The following is a 25,336-nucleotide window of genomic DNA, read 5'->3' as shown; positions in this document are numbered from 1 at the left end:
TTTTCCTAGTACGCCTTCAAATGGGCTACAATAGAAATGATCACGCATGAGGTCTCGCCAAAATATAAAATTAAATCAGTAGCCGTTATATTAAATGTATAATATTTCAAAAGCCGGCTTTTAGGCACCGTTTATACTCAACGCTAGGTCAGACCGCGTATATAGCTAGAGTTACACTAGATCGAGCGGTGAATAATAAAAAAGTGACTCTTGACTTAAATCCGAAATTCAAATACCTGCTGATTTGCACCAGATAAACAGTAATATTTTAACGGTTGAAAGTTCTCTTAGCACATATTCAAACACTAGATGCACAAACATAACCATTAACTACTTTGGAGTCGTTTCTAGAAGTAATTTCTTATGTAACACGAATAAAAAATAATAATTTTGATGAAATATTAGTGTTTTGCTAATAAGCAACCATTATGGTTTTGCTCCTCCAAACATTGTTCACTCGTGCGCTCGTGTTCACTGGGGAGGGCCAAGTCCTAAGACAAATTTTGTAACCATTAAGCTCCTCAAACGAACACTACCAATAAAATAACAAAAAAAGTATATTTAGTATAAAAAATAATTAAAGCAAAAATGCTCACAAAGAGTTAGTTTTCTTTAAAACTAACTCTTTTGTTCTTTTCCGCCACCCCTATTAAAATGTCTGCAACATGTGATTTCTTAGATCTTCTTCTGAAACCACTTTTCTTTTTCGTTAACATCTTTCAGTCCACACAAGCCATTGTATATAAACACATTCATGTTGGATCTCTGCTGTTGAAATATCACGTCATTATTATCTATATTATAATACACGTCTGTCTGTCTGTCTGTCTGTCTGTCTGTTTGTCTGTCTGTCTGTCTGTCTGTCTGTCTGTCTGTCTGTCTGTCTGTCTGTCTGTCTGTCTGTCTGTCTGTCTGTCTGTCTGTCTGTCTGTCTGTCTGTCTGTCTGTCTGTCTGTCTGTCTGTCTGTCTGTCTGCCTGTCTGTCAAAATGGTAGGTTAGCTGTGCAGTAGTGAGAAGCACGTAATGCGGTATAAAAAGGACGGGCAAATTCGTGGATTTTCCACGGGCTAATGACTAGTTATCATTATTATTCCAAATATTTATACAGGATTAGCCACTACAGTATGTGGTTCCTGTGTTCGGAATGTATACAAGTATACACTGGTAATACCTATCCAATTTCCCTTGCATGGCATGGGTTGACCCGTAGCTGTGGTAAATGCACTTGCTAAACATGCCGCGCTGTGGACCGAACCAGGGCCCTTATGATTGCGAAGCGAACTTCATAACCACAAGGCCACGCGTCGTTGAGACGACTTTTGATTACGTTCAATCTTTCTCTGCCATTCTTTAGCAAGCATAAAAAACGTGATTTTTAACTTTTTAGATTTCACTACCAGTTCGTTGTTGATATTCGCACATTCTTGTTTGCAAGAGAATCCTCCACTACCAATCTTTTACTCCATCAATGCAAATATCATCCTCGAATCTTCCGTCGTGGAAATCTCTACCAGATAATCCTTGCGTCACTTTACCCTTTATCTCTTTCAAACTGACATCCAGAACTCTTTCTGCTGATTCACCAGTTATCATATCATCTAGCTTGTTACATGATATCCTGGAGCTCTGTTTTGTTACATTAGACGAACCTGCTTTCCAATCTCTTGTTTGAGTCAGCAAGTTTATCCTTAAGTTAAACAATTTCTTTCTCCCAAATTTTTTTTGATGCTTAGTGCTGAAACATTGGAAGCAGTAAGAACTAGATCTTCGTTTTTCGCCTTTTTCTCTTCATTTTTCATTAAGCGGCAAACGTTCTCCTGGAGAGTTCTTTAAAGCAGCATTTACCAGATTGCTAGCTATTTGAGAAATAATATTCTCTTGCGCTTCCTCGATCATTAAATCAAGGTTAGCACATTTTGTTTCTAATTTTCTCACTTTTTCCACTTATCTCTGTCAGTATCCTTAGATTGAAGTTTTTCTTCTAATTCCTCTATCTTTGGATCTCTTTCTTTTACTTCTACGACCATGTCATCAATTCTTCGATTTGTTCTCTTCAATTTGTCATCTTTCTTATGATTATCGCTCAGACAACTCACCTGGTTTTTAAGCTTTTGTTCTCTCTTTTGTGATTCAAGGAATCTCCAAAGCGAATTATTTTTTTTAGTATTTAATGCAGCTAACATTGTACATAAAAGTCAATTCATAATATTCAGTCATTAATAGTAAAGGTCAAAAGAGAAATTGTTGTGAAACTAGATATTATACTCGAAGAAGTTGATATGCTTGGCTACTTGGGTGGTTGGTTAACTTTTTAAAAAAATCACGAATACATATATGACGGAGATGCTGAATAGCTGAACGTCAGACTATTCAACATCTCCGTCATCACAACCAGACATAGAGTAAAAACCCGTTTATTACGCGTACGGTCAAGAATGAATGGTATGTCTTCGTATGTCATTCTAAACGTTAGATGTTTCAAGCACTCTCAAAGGTTCTCGCTTAACAGACATCAAAATAGAATTGATTCAAGTGGCTTCTGAAGTGTGTTTTGAATGTCTTTCAGGTGCATTTTCAAACTTTAGCAGCAAGAGAAGAGTGGAAATAATAATTTTCCCTGACTAAATTTATACCAGATTAAAAATCTTTCTGAGAACGTTACTGGTCCTATTTATCATTGAAATGTTTCATTTTTGTTTTTTCTGCAAGGAAGTCAACTATTTTTCATTAACGGAATTCGATTTTCATATGATTGAGAAAGATAAGAGAATTTGCTGCAATATTTTTGTTATAAACAAGTGGATATTTTTCTTTAACTGAAGCCCAACTTTAATCAGGGAAAGCGACTAATTCTTTATATTGGTTCATTATAGTTTTCCCCGACTAAACTCTGTCTTCCCCGAAGACATATTTCCGAAGTAACTTTCAGAATTTGTAGAATATGAAAATGAACTAAAGAGCTACACTTGCATGGGAAACTACAACTGCATTTCAAGGATTCTGAGGATTGATGCTGAAGCAAAATAAACTGGGAACAAGGTTTAATATCTACTTTGTTTTTTTTACGCGCCAAACGACATTTTTTGTATTCATTTATCTAATGATACTTTTGAAGTTATTGATATTGGCAACATAGAAAGCTGACTTCGATTTAACGATTCTAATATATTTACAAAGGGGTTATTTTCGGAATTTTTTTAGACTACCAACTCAAGATATCCTTTAATAGATTAGCTTGCTACTGCACGATTTTTGTCAGGCGGTCATGTGATTAGCAGAAAGTTTTACATGCTGAATAAATCTATATACTGTATCGTTTGTTCACAGATGCGACATGTGAGTTCTAAATGAATTCTTCCTGACAAAGTTTCTTTTGATCATAAGTGCCTTAATTTAATTCAACGCAAATTTGATAATGTGAAATACATTTTACGAAGGTAAAATATAAGTTACTTAAAGCCTGTTAAGCTTGGATTTCCAATTTCTTGAAAAGACATGTTACGTGGGATTTCCAATTTTTTTATAGCTGATTTCTTTTAGTTTTTCTTTGTAATTAAGAGTGATGCTACCCATTCTTCGTTTAAGTTAGCGTAGAATAGAAACTAGATCGCAGATATGTTAAAAAAAGTCTCCACAAAGAAACAAACAAACAAAAAAACAAACATATTTCCAAATATTTCAAGGCAATGGTATGACGTCATGCATGTCTGCTGGTAAAAAACAACTGAAATAAAAAACACAGAATTTAAAACGGAAACAATACGCTCTATAAAAACAACATTCTTGTACACAAGAAAAAACATGATCTAAAAACACACAACAACATTGTAATTAAGACACCATTACAAATTTCTTAAACAAAAATTTGGCTCGCCGTGGACGATAAAACCACAGGGGTCTGGAGCATAATCCACCCCACTGAATATATAATATGAGTTGTGAATAACATGATGTAAGTATTTGAATTAGGCGATTAAAAAGTACAGATACTATTATAAACATGAGGACTTCGTGTGCTCTGCTTTTGTATATTTTGTTAGTTGCCTTACCGCATCTTCATGCCTTTTGGGACACTTATGTGAACGAATGCAAGACTGATAAAGATTGTAGTAGCATGCTTTCAGGGTAAGTTCGAAATTATACGTAAAGCGTTTTCTTCATTAATAAACGCTCAACAAGGTTTATGGATAATTCTTTACAAGATATTCAGCTGACCTCAAATGGAGACTGATGAAGATAAAGTTTGTAGAAAACCATTTTTACAGGATTGTGCGTTATTTGAATACATTAAGTTTATACTTGCAATACAAGTAGGTTATAGGTTATTAAGCAGAAATCTGAAACGAACAATGAAACAATGAACATTGATCCCATAGTATCGATTAATTACTACCAAAAATCCCTTAAAATCCTAGCCACGCTTTGCAATTTTATGGCTACCATAATTATGCAAAAAATTCAGCAAAAAAGGGTCGGTAAATATATATTGGTAACTTGAACACAATTTTACTGGCCGGGACAGTTTTTGGAATAACTAATGGAAAGTAAAATAGATACAAAATAATTTTCCAAATTCTTCTTGTCTGTATTATAAATGTAGCCACCTTATTCGTACAAATTTATTTATCTATAATATTTATTCATTTGTACAGAAAATTTTCTTAGCACGCAAATTTACTAATTTAACTTAATCTCGCACAGATAATAACGCACCAAATATTTTGCACGAAAGAATTACGCGCAGCAAAAATATCCTGTTTTTTCGAAGAAAGACGTGTTAAACACCTCCATCTTTTTGTCCATAGTTATGAATTTGTCTTTCTATTTTCTTGTGTGTGTGTGGAATTTAAATTTGCGCGAAAATTAACACGCGCGAAATACGTTCATATTGCCATCGCGCGATAAATAATATGCGTCAGCAGAAATTAAAGTTGGTACAAAATTTTAGTCGGTCTTTAAAGCTTAAGTTGGTCCTTTTTACGGACTTCGGTAGAGCAGACCATGACTTCAGAAATCAAAACTCTCCGTCGTTAAAACAACAAAAAGACACATGATGTATGAAGGGTTGTAAAAGCTAGCCAGAAAAAAATGCCACACAGAGTTTTGGAATGTTTCTTCTTTCAACATAACTGTTTTATTTACATGGATCAGTTACATCCATCTTGTTTTGTGTAATTGTGAGAAAGCAAACACATTTAAAAATAAGTTATATTTTCGGACATTCTTGCTGTCAGTTCTTAAGAGTAAAAAGATTTCATTTTCAATTTTTCATTCAGCAAGAGAGTTATAAAAATTATACAACGCATTTTTCCCGTACATCAACTAGTTAATAAATCATATACTTGAACATTGTTTGAACATTGAACGAACCAAGAACTCGTGGACGTAAAAGGTCCTAAGGATAAGGTTGCTAAACACAATGTGTAGTTTATTTGTTTGTTATATTTGTTTGTTGTCTATTTTTTTCGCCGTACATAATCTGGTCCTTAAATTATACATATCCCGTACATCACTATTTCGTGCAACTACAAAGTAGTGATTCGGCCCACCCTTGCCTTCTTGATAAGAGAGATGAAGGCGAAAAATATATTCTCTCATATCAAAGAGGCGAAAAAGCCTGGGGACGAGGGTGCGATTCAGTCATTATTGTAAACAGAATGAGGGTGTTATTATTGTAACTGCTCGTTAGGCCGTAGAAAGACCCCTATAATTGAATTACTCTGTGGCAGGAGCGAGTCCCAAACAAAGCTGCACGAAACCATTTTAAACAGACAGATTCAACTTGTAGCATAACATAATAAATATTATAGGTGGTATCCTTAAGGGATTAACTTTCCCTAATAGTTTGACGATTGAGAAAAAAATAACTTTTTAAGACACAAAATAAATCCGGGAATTCAACGAGATGTAGCATATTTGGTCGAAGTATGCTTCAACGTTGCATTTTTGCTACTTTTGTGACCAATTGTTAAATTTACTGAATAGAAACGTCCACAGCATACGTTTTAACGTTTTTAAGTAGCTGTCCAGCTACTGTTCTGCATTTAACATATTCCAATCCAGACGGCGTTTTAAGGACTCCTCGACGTAAGATTATACAGTCAGCAATCAAACTGAAAGTTAAACTTGTAAGCTTTAAAAGCTTAAATCTCTGAAGCTTCAGTACAGAGATGCTGCTGAAGAAACATTTATTCAAAACTCGTCAAACCTAAAATTTCTCGGTTTACTAACTAACAATGCGCAGAAAAGGAAGAAGCAAAATTTCACAAATGCCCAAAGCTTTTTGAGAGCTTTGAAGGCAAGAATGATCACCCTTTTTCTCACATTTCAATGCACCACCTTATTTTTCCAATGATTACCAATTAAGCAGGTCTTTACGGAGATATGATCGGAAGAAATGTTACTCTACTGTACTATATTTTACAGCAAAAGGGTCATTATGATTGCTCGTTTCATAACATTTTTTAAAAAATTTCCACTCTATATACCCTTATTATTGAAATTGTCGGCCCAGTACAGCCTCTTTAGTTCCTATTGGTACTGCTATCAACGAGGGTCGTGCTAACGGGGCCCTGCTCATTTAAGGCTCCCATTTGAGCTACGAAAGCCGCGCAAGCACATGAATCGCTCAACTAGACAACTGCCTAAGATATTAATCTTATTCTTATGCCGAACGCTAAGCAGAAAGGATAAATTCACACTTTTATAGTCTCTGGCATGATTTGGCCAGGGGTTTGCACTAAAGACCTCCCACACTGGAAACGAACGCTCTACCACAAGGCTAACAGTCTTTCGACATCACTCGCCCCACCCACACAAAAGTATAGTAAAGAGGTTCAGATTTGCTAGCGAAAAATGATAACGTATAATTTTTTTCCAGGGTGACATACGAGCATTGCATGGATTTATTCAACGCAAACACCGCTGAAGATAAAATCGATAACTTCAGCATAACGTGTTCACTGGATTGTCGATCATACTTACAAAACCTTGAAGTAAAATCTGCTGATTTCAACAAACTAATGACGACTGATTGTGGTGAAAACACGGATTGTCCAACGTATAAACATCGTATACGTCGCTGTTTGCGTGGAGACATACGAGAGTTTTCTACTCCAAATTTACTCAAAAATGGCTGCACCAGAGCTTATCAACGATGTCAACGAAACAAGCGATGCAAAAAAATGCATGATGACATGACAAACATTCACTGTAACTTGTTGATACCTGGTATTGAATGTACACAAGAATGCGAAACCGCACTAATGGCGTTGACTCGCACGAGGAAAACGAAAAAATATTTACGATGTCATTGCGACAGTAGTTTTCACTACGAAGGAGTGTGTCATAACATTCGAAACAACGCTCTTACTCTGTGTAAATCGAAAGAATTTCGTTCGTTCTTAAAACGTAAAAATATTTATCTTGACAATTACAACTAAAACGAAAACACTTCTCACACAATCTAGCACACGATACACATTTATAAACACTTTTTTAGTTCAGCTACCTGCAATGCAACACAGGTTTTCAGTTGGAGAAGGAAGATTGTAAATTGTATAAAAAAGAAAATATACCAATAAATCCAGTGTAAAACAAGCGTGTTTATAAAAAGGTGGACCTTCATCGTGTCTAGATCGCTGCCAGCTCAAATGTTGATCCGCTGATACAGGCGTGTAGCAGCAAGGGAGCAGATTTTGAAAAAAATCCATGCTTCAAACTGAAACTGCGGTTATTAATTACCATTAACGCAAAACTTTAAAGATTTGAACTTGGTGACAAATTAAAAGCGTGCATTCAAAATTGTTTTTAACTTTGTTTATATCTCCCGCAATTTACATCAATATTTAAGAGAATCGAGAGTCGAAAATAACAATCAGTGTAATCAAATATCTCTCTCGTTGCATGGACTGTTTCTCTTTTTCATTTGTGGAACGGAGCAGTCATCACCCCAATGCAAGCTATATCCATCAACAGAAATTTTCACCTCAAACTAACGTTCAATGTCCTTTCCACGCTGTTGCGAATTTCATCTTGAAGTTCGTTCACTTCTTCGTCGCGTAGCGTTCTATCCATCGCGCGATAAGTGATGCGATAACACACACTGCTTTTACGTGTCTTTGGGTGAATAAATTGATCCACTAAAGTCATCTAAAGGAAAATAATTATGTGAAAAAAACGTTTAGCTAGGAAACGATAAAGCGAGTCATGCACACAAATGTAGTTCGTGGAACGTAATTACAGGCCCTTTATTGTCTAGGGAAATGGCAGTAAGATATGCACTTATTTTTTAAAAAATTAAGACAAGTGTACCTAATAAGCTTTCGCTTAGTACGATCATCAGTACGATCATCAGTACGATCATCAGTACGATCATCAGTACGATCATCAGTACGATCATCAGTACGATCATCAGTACGATCGTCAGTACGATTATCAGTACGATCATCAGTACGATCATCAGTACGATCATCAGTACGATTATCAGTAGGATTGGTTTTGCTTTCGAGTAAACCAGTAAAAAATGTATAAAAACTAAGTACACCGTCACGTACGCACATAACTAGCAATTTCGCCGGAACATTTTCAGAACTAGTGGTCCTCATCGCGAATTCGGCAAGAAAAAATACTTTAACCGCCTAGGCTAATAGAAACCTAAATAACCTTCGTGAAGCCGTAGCAGAATAAAGGGACGATCTCTAGTTCCGCTAAGTAGCATGACTGGGTAGTCATGATAAAATATGACTGATCTGAAAGCTATGTGGAAATTTTCTACTACAGTTAACATGAATGTTAAAGGGCAATAGAGGTCAAATTTTCTGTTATTGATACTTTCGGTAAAATGAAAGAGGTATAATGACACGATATCAGAAAAGTGTTTTTATTATCCATTTTTACTCTAATGTTAAATAAGAGCAATTTTAAAGCCTACCCTTGATTTAGCAACAATTAGCAAATTTTAAAAGTTTGGATCTAATTAACTAAACAGGATCCGAAGTCCGCAGTGAACATTGAGAAGTTCATATTGTGAAAAATCTGGTAGAGAAATAAATGATCGACATAATTACTTGTAGAAACGAAATTTGTCGTCTCCTCTCAATATATTTTGTAAAGGATTGCAGCTTGTTGTATCAAAACATGTTTGAGATTAAAGATTCTTCGAGGAATTTTCACGGTGACTTTACATTTGTTGGGAGTATGGAGTTTTTTGAATTGCAGAGATTTGGATTGTGTTAATTGTACATTACTGCCAAATGATATTTTGGAAAACTTAAAAAAAATTATTATAATAAAGTAATATAAAAAATTACTTGTTATAGGTCTTCAAAAGTAAATAAAAATATAAAATACCTCTTCGACAACATCTCCAGCCACCGATCGAACGATTTCAAACAGATCATTTGCCGCAAAATCTTCATTCAACCAAAATGAAATGTCTTTGTAAGATGGCGGGTATTTGCTAAATGGTTTAAAAACAGCATTTTCTTTACCTTCGAATTGCGACAAGAATCTCGAATCTGTACTCCAAAATAATCGAATATCTGGAATATGGAACAATTTCATAGCGAATCGTTCTAGTCCAAGACCGAAGGCCCATCCAATTCTATCACCTGCACCAGCTAAAAATAACATAGATAAAAGCAAACAAACCGAAATTAGATTCACGTTTTATAAGTGGAAAACTTCACCAGAGTTTCTTTCTAAAACGTATCCAGCTTTAAACAACGACCTTGGTAAATTTGATAATTTTGAAGATGTAGTTGTGAAGTAAAATGTTACTTCTTAGAGCTTATAACGAGAAGTTTTTCTTGACTTCTAGCTGGCCTTTAATTTATCTCAATTGGGAAATACCATTTGCCTACTTCACGTCGGCAAACTTGTGTTTCACGTCGGCAAATTTGTTTTTCACATCGGCCATGGACGAACAACATTTAAGTAAGATAAAAGTGAGAGCGAAACTTTAAGCTCAATTTACATCCACTTTAAAAACCCCGGTCAGCAAAAAAGTTTGCCAAATGTCTGGCAAAGAGCGATGGACCATAAGTTAAAAAAATATAAGCTGAATTTCTGTAAAAAAATTTCCTGACATCCAGTCAACCTTACATACTTATATTAAGGTTAACATCTAGTCAACTCTAATATAATTTTTATAATTACTTATTTACCTGGCTTCTTTCTGTTCTAACACAAAAAAAACGAAAGTATAACACAAAATACTACTACATCTAAGACTAAAATATTAGACAAAGAAAAGTAAAACATTTTACAAAGCAAATGTATACAAAACTAAGAAAGTATTTACATACCATTTTGCATAATACCATGCTCCAGAATGCCACACCCCAGCATTTCCATCCACTCACCATTCAATTTGATTTCTAGTTCCCACGATGGATGTGTGAAGGGAAAGTACGCATCTACCCATCGCATTTCAATATCGTCTCCGAACAAATACTCCGCAAGTTGCATTAAGGTGTACTTAAGATTATACTCAGTCACTGCTGTAGCATCGGAAGTGTACCAGCCCTGTTTCTGTGAGGTACGCTCCATATTGTGTGATTCTAAAATCTTCAAAGTGTCATCCTAAAAAATCATGCCATTATTTATAAAACTAGAACCAGATACAATATTTTTTACGATCTGGTTATATCTTCCTCCATATAACGGCTGTAAAAATACAAATTGGTGAAATAACTAAAAACTCCTGCTTTTAAATTCTTTTTAAAAAAAATCAACTCTAAAAAAGACCAAATTTTTTTAGCACAACAAAAATGACGGGCAAGGCCAACGAAAGCACTACAACTGTCTAATAACAAACACACTTTTCTGATGACCCAAGAAGTGCACACAATTCAGCACTTTATTTTGTATACATGTGGTTGTAATACTAACTGAGAAAATAGAAAAAAAACGTTTTGAAGGTTGTAATTCACCATACCTTGGTGCCAAGAAATAGCTCATGTTGGTCAAATAACCGCACACCTTCCATCTGATGAAACACTGGATAATGGCTGCTGTCAATTTCGTCTCTTCTATAGCAATCTCCACAATTCAGAAACGCATTCCAACCACTTTTTAAAAGTTCAACCTCATGAGCTGTCGTGTGAGATCGTAAAACGTAATCTTTATTTACATAATAATTATCATTTTTTGCGCGACTTACGTGATCTTTTGGAACTAAAAGGCTGTCAAAATTTTGTTTTATGTTTACGATCGGATTAAGATTATCAATGGAGGCAAAAACACAACCACCAAAACGTGATCGGTAATTAGCATGAAAATGATCTCTGATTTTGCGTTTTATTATTTCAAGAGGATGATCTTTTAATAAATGAAGTTTTCGACCCAACTTATTCACAATGTTTTCGCCGATATTTGTCATTTCATCCTTCTGATATTTCCTTCCCAATAGTTCTAATTGTTGTACATTATAATGGTTTGTAGAAGCTTGCGAGTAATGTACGCAAAAACACAGCTGTCTTGGTAATTTTAATAAAGTTTGTGGTGCACGATAATAATTCTTGAAAACATTCATGGTGGGTATATAGTAACTCTTCTTTTAAAATATGCATGCATATACGGCAAATTTTTAGCTGCAAAATATAATATATAAATATTATAAATTGTAGTTATAAAAGAATATAATTATGTTTCAATCTTTGAGTTTCAAATTATTTGCAAACGTTAAATACTTCTTTTGTTTATACATGTGACCACCTACTTTGAGACAAAAAAAATGAAATTTTCCCAAATTGCTTGTGAGCAAAAGTAAAACACGAGAGCAACAACATCAGCAACAATTCCAGACAAAAAATATTGAAAAGAAAGAAGGGGTTACCCGTAAACACAAGCAATTGACACACTTTGAACTTGTCAACGTCTGCTGTGAACATTTGCCAATGTTCTTAGGACATAAGACTTAAAATCTTAAAGAGTTCCTGTGGCAGTTTTTGCTTGAAGACATTTTGAGCACAATAAAATATGGAGCAATTTGATAGATGCCTTTAAAAAACTATTTTTTATTTATTAAACTATGCAACAAAAACACCTTTTTTCAAGAAAGGTGATTATAGACACTTTTTAATATTTTTCAAATTTTTCCAATCTATACTTTATGACCTGTTTAAAAATGTTTTCACCTATCAGAATGTGTGCATACGCCCATTTTCCTCAACTCGAAATAAAAATAATAGTGGTAGCGATTACAATTGTTACATATACTATTAAACAATATTTATATGTATTTTAAATTTCTGAGCGCTGAACAGCTAATGATGGATGGATCATGAAAATTATTAATTAACATAACATTTTGTTATTGTCAAAAAATTTTTTTATCTTTTGCTTATTTTATTTCTCTCAAAAAGATGACCATACCAACACTTCAAAAAACGTTTTCAGACCTGACGATTGTAAGATTGTTAATTTCAAGATCCTAGTGATTATACTTTCCTGAAAAATGTAATGAGCACCACCAGGGAATAAATTTTCTTGTTCTATTGTGAAAAAACTAAACAATAAAAGTCTATTTAAAGCCAACCTGTACATTCTAGCTAATCCACCGACTCCTCAGTCAGATAAAGAATTACTTAGTAACTAAGATATCATCACACCCACGTTTATAGTTAGTAACTGAAAATTACAGCTGATAGCTATGCGATCATTCACTGGAACGCCGATCAGAAATGATGAAACAAATCCGCATAAGTACACTTACTGTACAAGCAGAACAGGCGGGTCGTTTCCAAGAAGTTTCCCCAGATTTAAAAAAAAAGTGTCCCATGCCTCTATATTTTAGCAAACAGCTTCAATTCTCATTAAATGTGGGTTTTTGTTCTATTGAGTCCATCACAGTTTTGAAAAAAAAAAACAATTATTGGTGAAAATATTTACAGCTAAATACCCTAAAATGTCCCATACGTAACGTGTCCCATTGCAAATCACATTCAAACATTTCTTATTTTCTCTTTTCAGGTATTTTTAATAAATCAAAAGTTAGTGTTTCCAGTTGTATTAGTTGTTAAGGAAGATTTCTTGCCTTTTGAAAAAAACAACATTAAGTCTTCCTCCCTGTTAATTTGACAATATCAAGATTTTTTTTTTTGCTTACACTCTGTAAGAAATCCATAAATGTCCCATACGTAACACCTACTATATTTGTATTATTTTTTTGAAAAGTGAAAGCCAGAAAGAGTAAAATTTCACGTGTTATTTATTGTCCCCCATGGTATGAAACAATAAGAACCTAAATAAATTAAGTTATTCTTAACTGAGATAACAGAACCTTGACTTGACAAATATGTAAGTCTTTCAGTCATAAAGTATCTCTGATGTGTGATATTCAGTTAGAAAATTTATATTTTCTGTAGGCCCTCTGTTTTGTTTTTAAGTGCAGGAGCACCTTGCGGTAAAAATTGCCATACGTAACATAAAACTGTGTTTTTTTTTTATCATTGATTTTCTTGTAAATAAAATTCTTTTACAAAATGTGCCCTAGAATCCCTGAAAGTTTTTTTTAATTAGGTTTATTAATGAAAACATTTGTTTAGAGTGACAAACTTCCAAAGTAAGAGCTGTTACATATGGGACAAAATATTACTACTTGATAGGACTAGAATAACAATATATTGATTTCTAGAATAGATCAAGGTGGAAGTCATTTAAATATTGAAAACTTCATATCTGTAGAAAGTTTTACCATAGAAATGATGATTAAAAAAAAAACACTTTTTTTAAATTTCTTTTTGAAAAATTTGGCCAAAATTCTTGGAAACAACCCAGGCAATATACAGGTAGGTAGATACACCACAGAAATGGTACTGCACAATACCAGTGTTTGCTTATGAAGTGCAGAAGTTTCAAAAATGCCCCAGAAAATGCTATTTATGTACATTTATAACCTTGCATATAGAACATGACCATTCTAACAAAACTAGCATTTCTTCTTAATTTTAATTTCTCATGGAAATATTTTTTTTAAAAATATGTTTTATTTGTTAAGGTCCGTTCTATTTTGAATGCACTTGAATATAAGTTTTCAATGCAGGGTGATTTTCATTGCTCAGTCATATAACCATAAGCAAAAAATAAGTTGGATACAAAAACAAAACATCTTTTGGAGAAATATTTGTTGAAAAAGGACCACTGGTATTTTGAAGTACCCAAATTTAAAACTTTTTTAACATACTAGATATACATTCACAATTATGGTGAAAAATAAGAAAATAGTGTCTTATTAAGTCTCCTAACAATGTTTTTTGTATACGTAAAGTTTTCTCAATACTTCCAATGCATTTCTCACTTCAGTATGTTTTGGAACATTAGAAGGTTTTTGGGAGCGACTGTGGGAGGTCTAGAAACTGGTCCATTTAACTAAAAAACTCATTAGGTGGAAGATCAACAGGTGTATCTTCCATAATACAATAAAAACAATAAAAAAGACTGAACTAGTCTAATCCACAAATCTTTGAATGGTTGTTTCTCAAGTTAACAGCACTCAACAAAAAAACAATCTGATAATTTTATTTTACGTGAGCTTCTATAAAATATGCAAAATTCTTAAAACAGTCAAAACACGGAGACTCATGGAACACTATTTTAGATGCTTCCATTTAAAAAGACTTTAGTGTTTTAATCTTTTAAAATATATATATACACGTATTTTATATATACACACCATTTCAAGTTCTCATTTTCTCCTTTGTGATCTGCCAGAAAAAAATTTAATATGATCAAGTAACTCATATGTCTTCAGGACAAGAACAGTTTTAAACGATTCAGAGAAACAAAAATGTTTTGTTGTTGAAGTGCTAGAAAAAATGTTAAGAAGTAAAATTTTCTTAGTAACTTTGGACAAAATTTAGTATAGTGTTAGCAAAATTTAGTATAGTATATATATAGTATACTAGATTAGTATATAGTACACAAAATTAATTTAAAAACATTTTACACATATATCTTTTTTATATATATATAATATATATAAATGCAAAAGTTATACTATTTAAGAAGAAAGAAAATTGATTCCTAAAAGGCATATTATCCATCAAATTCTACAGTTCACATAAGAGGAAATTATTTATAATAACAGGTATTTTGTATTTGGGCATCTAAATTCATTCTAACTGAAATATATTTGGACTAGAAAAACTATTCCGTACTAGTTGAGTTTTAAAATTGTCCACAAAATGTAAAAAGTAACGGTTAACAACAAAATTTTTTTTTAGAATGATGATCCCTATTGATCTCCACCAACCATTTTAAACCAACATATCAAAAAAGCAATAAGGACAGAGTAAATTTTGAATCCACAAAGATTATTATTTTGGAAACATTTATATGATCCGTCCCCACAAAAGTGTACACAAAATGTAAGACAGATCATTTTTTGGGGAGCACATCCAAACCAAAAAAAAAATCAGTTCATTCAGCATGTTGTATATTGCCTTTACCCACAAATCTTCCACAAAAAGGTTATGAAACACATCAAATTATAGAAATTTCATTCATTTCAGTGTATACAGTCATCCCCAATTAGATTACAAAATATAAAAAACAAAAAAATTTCAGTCAGAACATTTAGTAATTTTTTTTCCATCAACAAACATCTATTCCCACAAAATTTTGTAAAATTCTTAACACACACAAAAACGTGAAACAGTTTATTCCAGCAAAAATGACATCACATGCAGTTAGTTCTTCTTAACAAAAGTTTATAATACGAACTATAAAAAGATAACAGCTTACACAACAGCTCATAGTGGAGTCCAATTCTACAAAAAATTGTTCTTTTAGTATATTGCATGTGATCTGTTTCCAGCAAAAGTTTCCACAAAATTGCAAAAAACAGTAGTTTGCAACAGAAACAATATAAACAGACAAAAATACTATCCTCTCTATGAAATTTTGAACCAAAAAAAAAATTCCCCCTAAAAATATCAACAACCTTTGTAATAATTATCAATAATTGATAATTATTAATAATAATTATCTGGCTTGGCTTGCTGGCTCACAAAATTTTAACTGGATGTCAAAAACAAAATAGTAAAAATAAACCCAATTAACGTACACACTTAATTTTACAAAAATCCTTCTTTTTGTCATATTGCATTTGACCCCCTTGTAATGTACAGCTAAGGTGAGAAAATTGTATGCTATAGGCATAAAAATGTCCTCACCCTAACCTAAAAGTTCAAAAAGTCTTTAAAAGTTTTTTTTCATAATCCAGGCCTAAAAACGATCCCTAAGCTTGAAGCTAACATTAGCTAGGACACCAAGCTAAATATAGTTAAACTGGGGAGACGTATATAGCTAGGTAGCTATTTATGCTTAGTAACATGGTTTTTAGACGAGACAAATGTAAACAAAACAAAAAAACTCAAAAAACTTGCGTATTCGGGTGGCAAAAAATATTGACTTTACAAAAGTGACAGACAGACACATGGAAGCTCTGTATTATTATGGAGATTGAAACCCCGAACTGAATTTAAGGTTCGTTTCATATTTAATTCTTCCACAGATCAGATTTTCTACAATGGTATTTGGAGGTTTTCTGTGTAGTTTCAAAGTAGCAAAAAAAAATTTGTAACATAATGAAAAAGTATTGAAGCATACCAGGCAAGATTTATACCACACAAAACTACAATGTAAAAGAATATTGATAGGTCTGATAAGGCCCATTAAGCAGGAGGACAATGGAAAAGAAAACATCACCCAAATTTTGATGACTACAGCAAGGACTTGTCAATACACAAAAAATTGTTTTTGAAATTTGTTTACCTGTTCCTTACGCGTAGAGTTTAAACACTGATCAAAATAATGTATATAAAAGGATCATGTTTTTTGACAAACTGCTAAAGAGATATTGGAGTTTAAAGGTTTGTTGATAACATTAGCAACCTGTCTGTTCTGAAAAGGGTAGGTTACCCAGGGCAGAGAAATTAGTCTGATTTTGGTCCCAGGAGGTCCTCAGTTACGCACACAGGACGTGATGTCAATTATATCCACCTGTTTCCAAGTTTTAAAGCCTTAAACATAAAAGTGCAATGCAATGGTTTTAGGGACCGTCTCCACGATCGTTTCACATTTTATACGAATTGAAACGATTATGATTGTTTCGAGATCGTATCATCATTTTTTAAAATCGTTTACAGATCGTTTCATGAAATGAAGGTGAAAAGATTTAAAACGATTGTGAAACGATTGAATTTTATTTTAAACTGTAAGCTTAAAAATGATACGAAGTGGAAACGAATGGGATACGAATGGGAAACGATTCTGAAACTATTTTGAAACAAATGCAGAAAAAACTTTTGAATTTTGAAACGAATTCTGAAGCAAATTTTTCTCCCAAACAATTAAAAAACAATTAAAAACGTGATAAATCAATGACTTGAAACTATTTTTAGACATTCTATCTCACTTTGACAGCCGTCACAAAAGTATGCACAAAACTTTCGTTGAATAAGGTAATAAAACTAAGTAGTTTTGAAACCAAATATGACTATATTAGATCCCGTTTTAATAGTTTTTAAAAAAACTACGGCGACTTTCATAGTTCTCTAGTTACGAATTACGTCAACCTTTTAACTATCTACGATCCATTTTTGATGGGTTTTAAAACGATCTAGGTCAATGTTTTAGCTTCTTACGGTCGTGTTTTGCTGGTTTTTAAACGATCTACTGCGATGTTTTCACTTCTTCTGATCGCGTATTGATAATTTTTAAACAATCTATGGTGATATTATCGCTTCCTACGAGAGTGTTTTAATAAATTTTAAATGATTTATGGTGATGTTTTCACTTCTTATGATCGCGTTTTGACACTTTTAAGGGGTCGTCTACAAATTTCGTATGATATTTTATACGAATATATACGAATTTAATTGCTTTTAATTCGTATAAAAATCGTATACAATTTGTATAGTGTTAAATAGTTATACGATTTTTAAAAAATCTAATACGAATTTTATACGATTTTCATACGAATTGTCATACGAATTATATTCTCTTTTATACGATTTTCATACGAATTGTCATACGAATTATATTCTCTTTCATACGAATTGTCATTCGAATTATATTCTCTTTTATACGAATTTTCATACGAATTATATTTCGTTTTTACACTTTTAAAATGCGATCTAACAAAAACACTTCTATCGCCGTTTTTCGTTTTTCAACTTTTAACATGCGATCTAAAAAAAACATTTCTATCGCCGTTTTTCGTTTTAAAACTTTTAAAATGCGATCTAAAAAAACATTTCTATCGCCGTTTTTCGTTTTTAAACTTTTAAAATGCGATCTAAAAAATATTTTATTTTGAAACTCATATACGAATTTAATACAATGTCAAACGATTTTCTTTTTTTTAAAACCATACGCATCTAATTAAAATCTCATACGAATTTTTTGTTAAACTCGTACGAATTTAACTCATACGAATTTAATTTAAAACTCATACGAATTTAATTTAAAACTCATACGAATTTAATTTAAAACTCATACGAATTTAATTTAAAACTCATACGAATTTTATACGAATTTAAAAAAATTTCATACGAATTTAATTACTGTATGGCAAAAGAAAATTCGTATAGCATATACGAATTTTTTTTATACGAATTGCTACGAATTTTGTAGATGACCCCTAAACAATCTACGGCGATGTGTTTTATCTGGATCATTGGCATTATTTGATTAAAATTATATTTAATTTCGTAACTAAAATATGTCTCATGTTAATCTAAGTAAAAAAAACCGAATTATTAAAAAAAAAAAATTTATAGTATGCATCTTTCTGCCTACCGCGCAGGAAAATGTAAACATTCAAAAGGGTCTATATATACCATATATGAACATGATCAAAAGCATGCTAATCCCAATCCGAGACTAGTTCTGCAACCACTGAAGAACTGTTATAATAAAAAAATATGGATATCTAGCTTTAGCTATAGCTTGAAAATAACTTTTTTAGTAACCATATATAATTACGTTAACAAATTCAGATCAATTCTTACCTGGCTTTGATGTCCTAGTAATAAGAAAAACTACGCCTTGGCTAAAGCAGAGGTCAAATAAAAACTTTTTCTCCTTTGGGAATTTATTAAAACAATGATAAAGAATTAATAGATTTTCAGTTCCTGTGCTGCAAATCTTCAACCAAGCTAGGGATCAAACTGTTTGCGGACCGTTGAGAGACAGGCAGATATACAGTTTATGGAAAACAGTTACGCCCAACTCAAAACACTTTGCGGCGTAACTTTTATGGCGTAAAGCAACCTCTACTCTCGTTCCCAGGTTTTTTTGCCTTTTTCACGCTCATTCAACATAGTCCGCGGCAGCGAACTTCAGAAACGCGCATACTACGCATAAAATTTGAAAAATAAATCGTAAAAATCATAAGTGGCGATGACGTCATCAAATTTAAAGTAGTGCACTAACAGCCCAAAGTAAAAATGTGAAAATTTCATTCTACTTACATATTTTTCAGCTAGATAACTGGAAAAACGTAGAGCCCATATTTCAATGCAAGTTTTTTTGCGTAATCGAGACATGGTTTCAATGCACGCAATTCGTGTTATGCAACATGTGGTAAAAGAAAAAAATCTTGTGAAACAAGAAGCAACATCAATTCCGTCTTTCTATAAAAATATGAATGCAATTAGGTTTACCGCGTCTAGCCCATTTAGCTCGGTTAGTTCAACTCGTTATATACTCATACTCGTCATGTACTCTATTCATAAGTACCCAGATCGCCTTCAAAACCAACTTTTCGTGGCTAATGGTCCTGTAAGTATAGAAAACGTAAAAGAGTCCTGTGACTAACCTCGTCCCCAGGGGGCTCTTGAATTTTTAACATTGAGGCCAGCGGCGAAGTAATCGCTAGCGGCTTTGGCATAAGGAAACAAACCCTGCGGACGAAAACGTGACTAAAAATCGTGTTGTATTTTTTCAGTAGCTTTTTTTGAAAATTCTCAGCAAAACTCTTTAAATCTTCTCAACTAAAAATGGCAAACCTGTTGTTGTATGTTGTTGTTGTTTTTGTTGTTGTTTTGTTGTTTTTCAGTAGCTTATTGAAACTAAACATAAGAACGTATAGTCAGTAAATTTTTCCAAGCACAAAGAAATGCACATCAATAAAGACTAAAGAATTTTTTAAACAGGCTGACAATAGCAACATCTTTAGTTCAAACATGTTTTTTTATGTGAATACATAAAAAAACATACATAAAAAAGCCGCTATATTATATTTCCAACTGGTGATGCAACCTCGCTCCTTTACGGCTTGTTAAGTCTTCGTATTGAAAATAAAATTAAATGCAAAAATCTAACCAGCCCTTTATACGAGGTTGTAGTAGGTGAGGATTAAGGGCTAGGGCAGTTTCAATTTTAACAAAAATGGTTGAATCGATCAAAAAATCATCGATTGAAAAGATAGAAGGTCCTCTTTATATTGATCATTAAAGATCAACCTCTATAAAATCGACTGAAAGCGAACAAAATATATAACCTAGGCCAATCCATTCATTAGGTTATTTTTTTTAAGTCATCATATAAACTCGTTCCCAAGTTTTCTTGTCTCTTTTCGGTTCTGCGCTTATTGATAGGTCTGATGAAATAAGTTCATTTCGCCGTCCGATATGCAAATAGGGACAACAGCTCCTGGGACCGAGACAATTAGAGCCAGTTTATTAGTTTATACTTTTGTTAGTTTACTTTTTAATTAGTTTATACTTTATTGGGACAAAATTTTTCCCGATAAAGTATAAATTGTCATTAATCATTTTCGAATATAAGTAATAATTTGATTCTTCCACTGCCTTGGTCTGTCTAATTTACAAGATCATTGATCAAGTAAGCTTTTTAGTTCTTATTACAACGCTGCTAACGATTTGAATTCTTTGCTTGAAAAACATGTGCAGTATCCGAACCAGATTTTGCTCTTCTGGATAAGTCTGGATTACAATTACGGCTTTTCTTTTTTATGACTATCACGTGTGATATTTGCAGTGTTTGTATGATAGGGCACCGTGTAGTGCAGGATTTAAATCATAGAAAAAGTTCTTCGCGCAGGATCTTTGCGCACTCACCTTATTCGTATCAATTTTTGTGTCTTGGTGCAAAGACGTTCGATAGCGAAACTTTTAGTTGAATATAAAGGCGCGAAAACGAAGAAAGAAAGGTAACGCATTCGTATCTTTTGTGAATCTCTGTTGTGAATTACTGTTTTTTTTTCTTGCTATTTGTTGAGTAATTTTAATTTACGCAATGATTGATACGCCGAAAGACGTTATGCGAAATACACTTGAAAAAAAATTGTTTTTCGGTTGCTTTAAACTTAATACCCGCGACGAATACAATATACACCATCACTTGTGAGTACTCTGATATATAAATGCTAATTAAATTCCAAGTGTTTCTAAGCTTGGCTCTAAATTCACGTGAACATGTTAGATAAGGTCATCCGTATCTTATAGACTTGTAGACAACCGTAGACTTTATCTTCAAACTTTCAGTGCTTGTTGCTTTGCTTTCTAATATTCTAATATTGTATTGCTGTAGCTTGCTGTATCGCGCTTTGACTTCGTTGTTTAGATTTTTTTATAATATAATTCTTTCTACACATGCGAAGGTGATTGACTGATCGAACCTCCTACCTTAAAAACATCTTTTATATCTTCTTTTATCAAGTAGGAGAATGCACCAGTTATTGGATAACTGAACCATGACAGCAAAAACCTCTTAATTTGTAATAAACACATCAAAAGGAGGAATTCAAACTTACGTAGCTTATAGGGAAGACTCAATTATAGTCCCCAGACCTCTTTCAGATAAACTGTATCTCAAAGAGATTTTAAAGACGGTTCTGGAAATAATTTTGCATAAGATTTCGCTGCTATATCGAGTTTCTCTTTTATTGTTTTTAAACTGATACAAAGACCCTCCTCCGTGGGGTGGCTAACATTAACTGAGCGGGAAAGTGCTGATTACACCTGCTTGTAATTTCAGTTCTAAGAAAATATTTAAAAATGTTTTTAGGGACAAAGTGAACGAGTAAGTAAGAAACTTAGTGACAATGGATGCCATTAAATTAATGGCATTTTTAGTCATTAATGTCTTAGCATATTTGAAAATACTGTAAACTATCTATTTTTAGTTGAGTTTATTTTTATGATCAAGACAGTATTTGTAGTTGCATTGGTGGATGTGATAATCAATTAAGTTAGAGACATCACTAACTTGATTAATTGTCCTAACAACTATGTTAAAAATCTCCCAGCTTGCTAATTTTTTGTGATAAGGTCAAAGGTTCAGAGACAATGATATAACTTTCCACCTTTATTCGATGACGAAGCAAATGTCGTCATAAAAATCGTCGTTTATCTATTTCATGTTGACTAACATTTATTTGTTAGGCACCTTATTAAGAACCTTGCATTACTTTATTGAATTATCCCGAACACATTTAGGCCCACAAATAATGAACAACCCTCCAGAAGATACTTTTGAATGAGCGTAATTTAGAAAATGAAAGAAGTGGCGTATGGCTTTTTGATTATGGTGTTCGTTTCGTAATCACGAAGTCCATGGTTCGGTCCACAGCGCAGGCATGCTAAGCAAGTGTCTTCATCACAGCTACGGGTCGGGCCATGCCATGTGAGAGAAATTGTAATGTTAAATTGGGTAGGCAATGCCGGTGTACACCTAATGTATACATTCAGAACACAGGACTTACGTTATTAAGATTGTTTCCAACACTGAAGTGACTATATCCTGGATAAATATGCCAAATAATAATAACAAAGAATATATATAAGAGAATAATAAATATGAAATCATTCAAGTGCTATTTTAGGTTGCATTTTCTCCCAGTTTTCTATTCGAAATTCGCTTCTAACGAACGACTTCTTGGTCTATAGCGCTTTGATAAAATACAAGAACCATAAAGGGACAATGAAAACGATGAAAACCAATTTTCATAACTATCTGTTTAGAATCACTCAAAATAATTCAGCTAAAAATTACCTTCATATCACAAAATTGGAACCATAAAATATCACGAAAATACTAAATAAACAGATCATGTAAGAGATGAAATCAGATATCAAAAATTATTTAGTTGAGCTTGTGATACTCAACGAGGCATTGGCCCAGTTGAATATCATCAACGTTTGGTAAAGTTTGCTTTACTTAACAACAAAGTTTTTATTTATATTTTTTTCGCTTAGATTTCACACTATGTGCGGAAGTTTTTGTGTTTTAAGAACGAACGAAATTCTTTCGATTTACACAGAGTAAGAGCGTTATTTCGAATGTTATGACACACTCCTTCGTAGTGAAAACTACTGTCGCAACGACAGTGTAAATATTTTTTCGCTTTCCTCGTGTGAGTCAACGCCATTAATGCTTTTTCGCATTCTTGTGTGCATTCAATACCAGGTATCAACAAGTTACAGCGAATGTTTGTCATGTCATCATGCATTTTTTTGCATCGCTTGTTTCGTTGACATCGTTGATAAGCTCTGGTGCAGCCATTTTTGAGTAAATTTGAAGTAGAAAACTCTCGTATTTCTCCACGCAAACAGCGACGTATACGATGTTTATACGTTGGACAATCCGTGTTATCACCACAATCAGTGGTCATTAGTTTGTTGAAATCAGCAGATTTTACTTCAAGTTCTTGTAAATGTGACCGACATTGCAGTGAGCATGTGATGTTGATGTTATCCATTTTATCTTTGATATTTCTTGTATTGAATAAATCGCTACAGTGTTCATATACCACACTGAAAAATGCATAGTGAAATATCTTTTAAAACAACAACACCACCACCAACACCACCAACAGCAAAAACAATAACAACAACAACAGAAACAATAACAACAACAATAACAACAACAATAACAACAACAAAAACAACAACATCATCAAATAAAAACTCTCAATCTGTAGTACTTATATTGATTAGTATTTTAGCAATGTATTTCAAAAGTTTCAACTAGCTGTAAGTCACAGCAATGTTGCTCAGAAGGTGGATATGAATGGTGTTGGTATTATAGTTGTCTAGTACTTCCTAATATGCTGTTTTTTTATTGTTTAAAATTGTTTCTAAGAAAAAAAATGTTTGTGTTTAATCTCTCAGACAAAGCTGTCAGTTGAGTCAAATGTTCAGAACGATTTCAGAACATTTTAGGCTTGACATATCTTTTCACTTAAATCATTATTCCATATTAGTCAAGAATCTGATTAATGGTTTTGCTCTTTTCAAGAAATTATGAAAAACCCAAAGTAGTTATTCTCTCCTCCAACGCAATCAATCATTACAACAAAACATATTTTAATTTCCGGTTATGTTGTTTACATCTGACATTGTGCATGTACAACTACATGTTTGTGTGTGGTTTTGCAATTATTACTTACTAGCGGCAAGAAAGGAAGTCATAGCTACTCCGGTAATATCTGACGCACAAACAGACAAATAAGGGTATTATTATTTGCGATATTGAATTGTTTTTTTTTGTTGGAACAATTTCCAGAAGATTTGTGCTCTTAGGTACTGAAAATGTTTAATTTTGCGCCCTAGAAGAGCAATAAACCGTATGAGATAAAACTTTGAGCTCTGGGGGTCGAGAATGAACAGAAAGTAATTCTAAAAAACCTTTCATTAAGACTGTTTGGCAAAAGATTGTTATGTGTGAAGTAGTCTATTTATGGACACTCGGAAAACTTGAATCTTTGAATCTTTCTCTAGCTTGTAGAAACAAGGAGGTGGACTTGTAGTCTGAGTGCAACAGCAACAAATGTAATTTACAGTGTCGGAAGTATAACAATGTATCTGCTTTAGAAGAGGGTGCGCTTTAATATAACGGAAGGTACAAATGGAATTTCCAATGAGAATTCAAGTATAATATTTCGAAATAACATTTACATTGGCACGTAGATGTATTAACAGCAAAAAAAAAACAATTTTCTCATACAAGCATAAATTGCAGAGAAGTTAAGAAAGAACGTTTAAGCCGTGTAGTTATTGATAAGAAAAAAATGAAAAAAACAAGGCTCAGATTCCACTGTATTTTATCTCACCAATCGAAAGGTATTTTTAGTGAATAGAGAATATTCCAAAAATTACAAAACAAAACAGTGGAACCTCCTTAAAGCAAACACTTAAAGTGTCCTCCTTGAAAAGGTTTTCCCTTTTTTGGCAAGAAAAAAATCTACTGTGAAGCCAAAAATCCATTAGGCCTGTCAATATTACAATTTTCCCTTTCCCCAGTTAGGCGAATAAACATTTTTAAAAGAAAATATGCCCTAAAGAAATAAAATTTTGATCA

General features: G+C 33.0%; 2 protein-coding genes across 2 annotated transcripts; both read right to left on the bottom strand.

The window, feature by feature from the left end:
* Nucleotides 1–7,373: 7,373 nt before the first annotated feature.
* On the bottom strand, nucleotides 7,374–19,184 carry LOC130641565 (phenylalanine--tRNA ligase, mitochondrial-like). Its single transcript, XM_057448418.1, has 5 exons — nucleotides 19,021–19,184; nucleotides 10,941–11,595; nucleotides 10,309–10,585; nucleotides 9,353–9,621; nucleotides 7,374–8,152 (listed from the first exon to the last, which is right to left on the bottom strand). Exons 2-5 carry the CDS (start codon nucleotides 11,535–11,537, stop codon nucleotides 7,985–7,987), a joined length of 1,311 nt encoding a protein of 436 aa, XP_057304401.1. The 5' UTR covers nucleotides 11,538–11,595; nucleotides 19,021–19,184; the 3' UTR covers nucleotides 7,374–7,984.
* A 4,056-nt stretch (nucleotides 19,185–23,240) lies between these two features.
* On the bottom strand, nucleotides 23,241–23,735 carry LOC130654179 (uncharacterized). Its single transcript, XM_057456752.1, has one exon. The coding sequence runs from the start codon at nucleotides 23,733–23,735 to the stop codon at nucleotides 23,241–23,243; it is 495 nt and encodes a 164-aa protein (XP_057312735.1).
* Between the last annotated feature and the right edge of the window lie 1,601 nt (nucleotides 23,736–25,336).

This window comes from Hydractinia symbiolongicarpus, chromosome 1 (assembly GCF_029227915.1).
Source record: "Hydractinia symbiolongicarpus strain clone_291-10 chromosome 1, HSymV2.1, whole genome shotgun sequence".
Lineage (NCBI taxonomy): Eukaryota > Metazoa > Cnidaria > Hydrozoa > Anthoathecata > Hydractiniidae > Hydractinia > Hydractinia symbiolongicarpus.
This window is presented reverse-complemented; position numbering and strand designations above follow the sequence as displayed.

Bases quoted from the DNA above. Each gene is read 5' to 3' on its own strand.
- LOC130654179 (XM_057456752.1), bottom strand. From the start codon at position 23,735: ATGGATAACATCAACATCACATGCTCACTGCAATGTCGGTCACATTTA.
- LOC130641565 (XM_057448418.1), bottom strand. From the start codon at position 11,537: ATGAATGTTTTCAAGAATTATTATCGTGCACCACAAACTTTATTAAAA. The intron at 10,586-10,940 runs GTATGGTGAATT...ATGATTTTTTAG, and splicing joins AGCTATTTCTTGGCACCAAG to GATGACACTTTGAAGATTTT. The intron at 9,622-10,308 runs GTATGTAAATAC...TGTTATTTTTAG, and splicing joins GCATGGTATTATGCAAAATG to CTGGTGCAGGTGATAGAATT.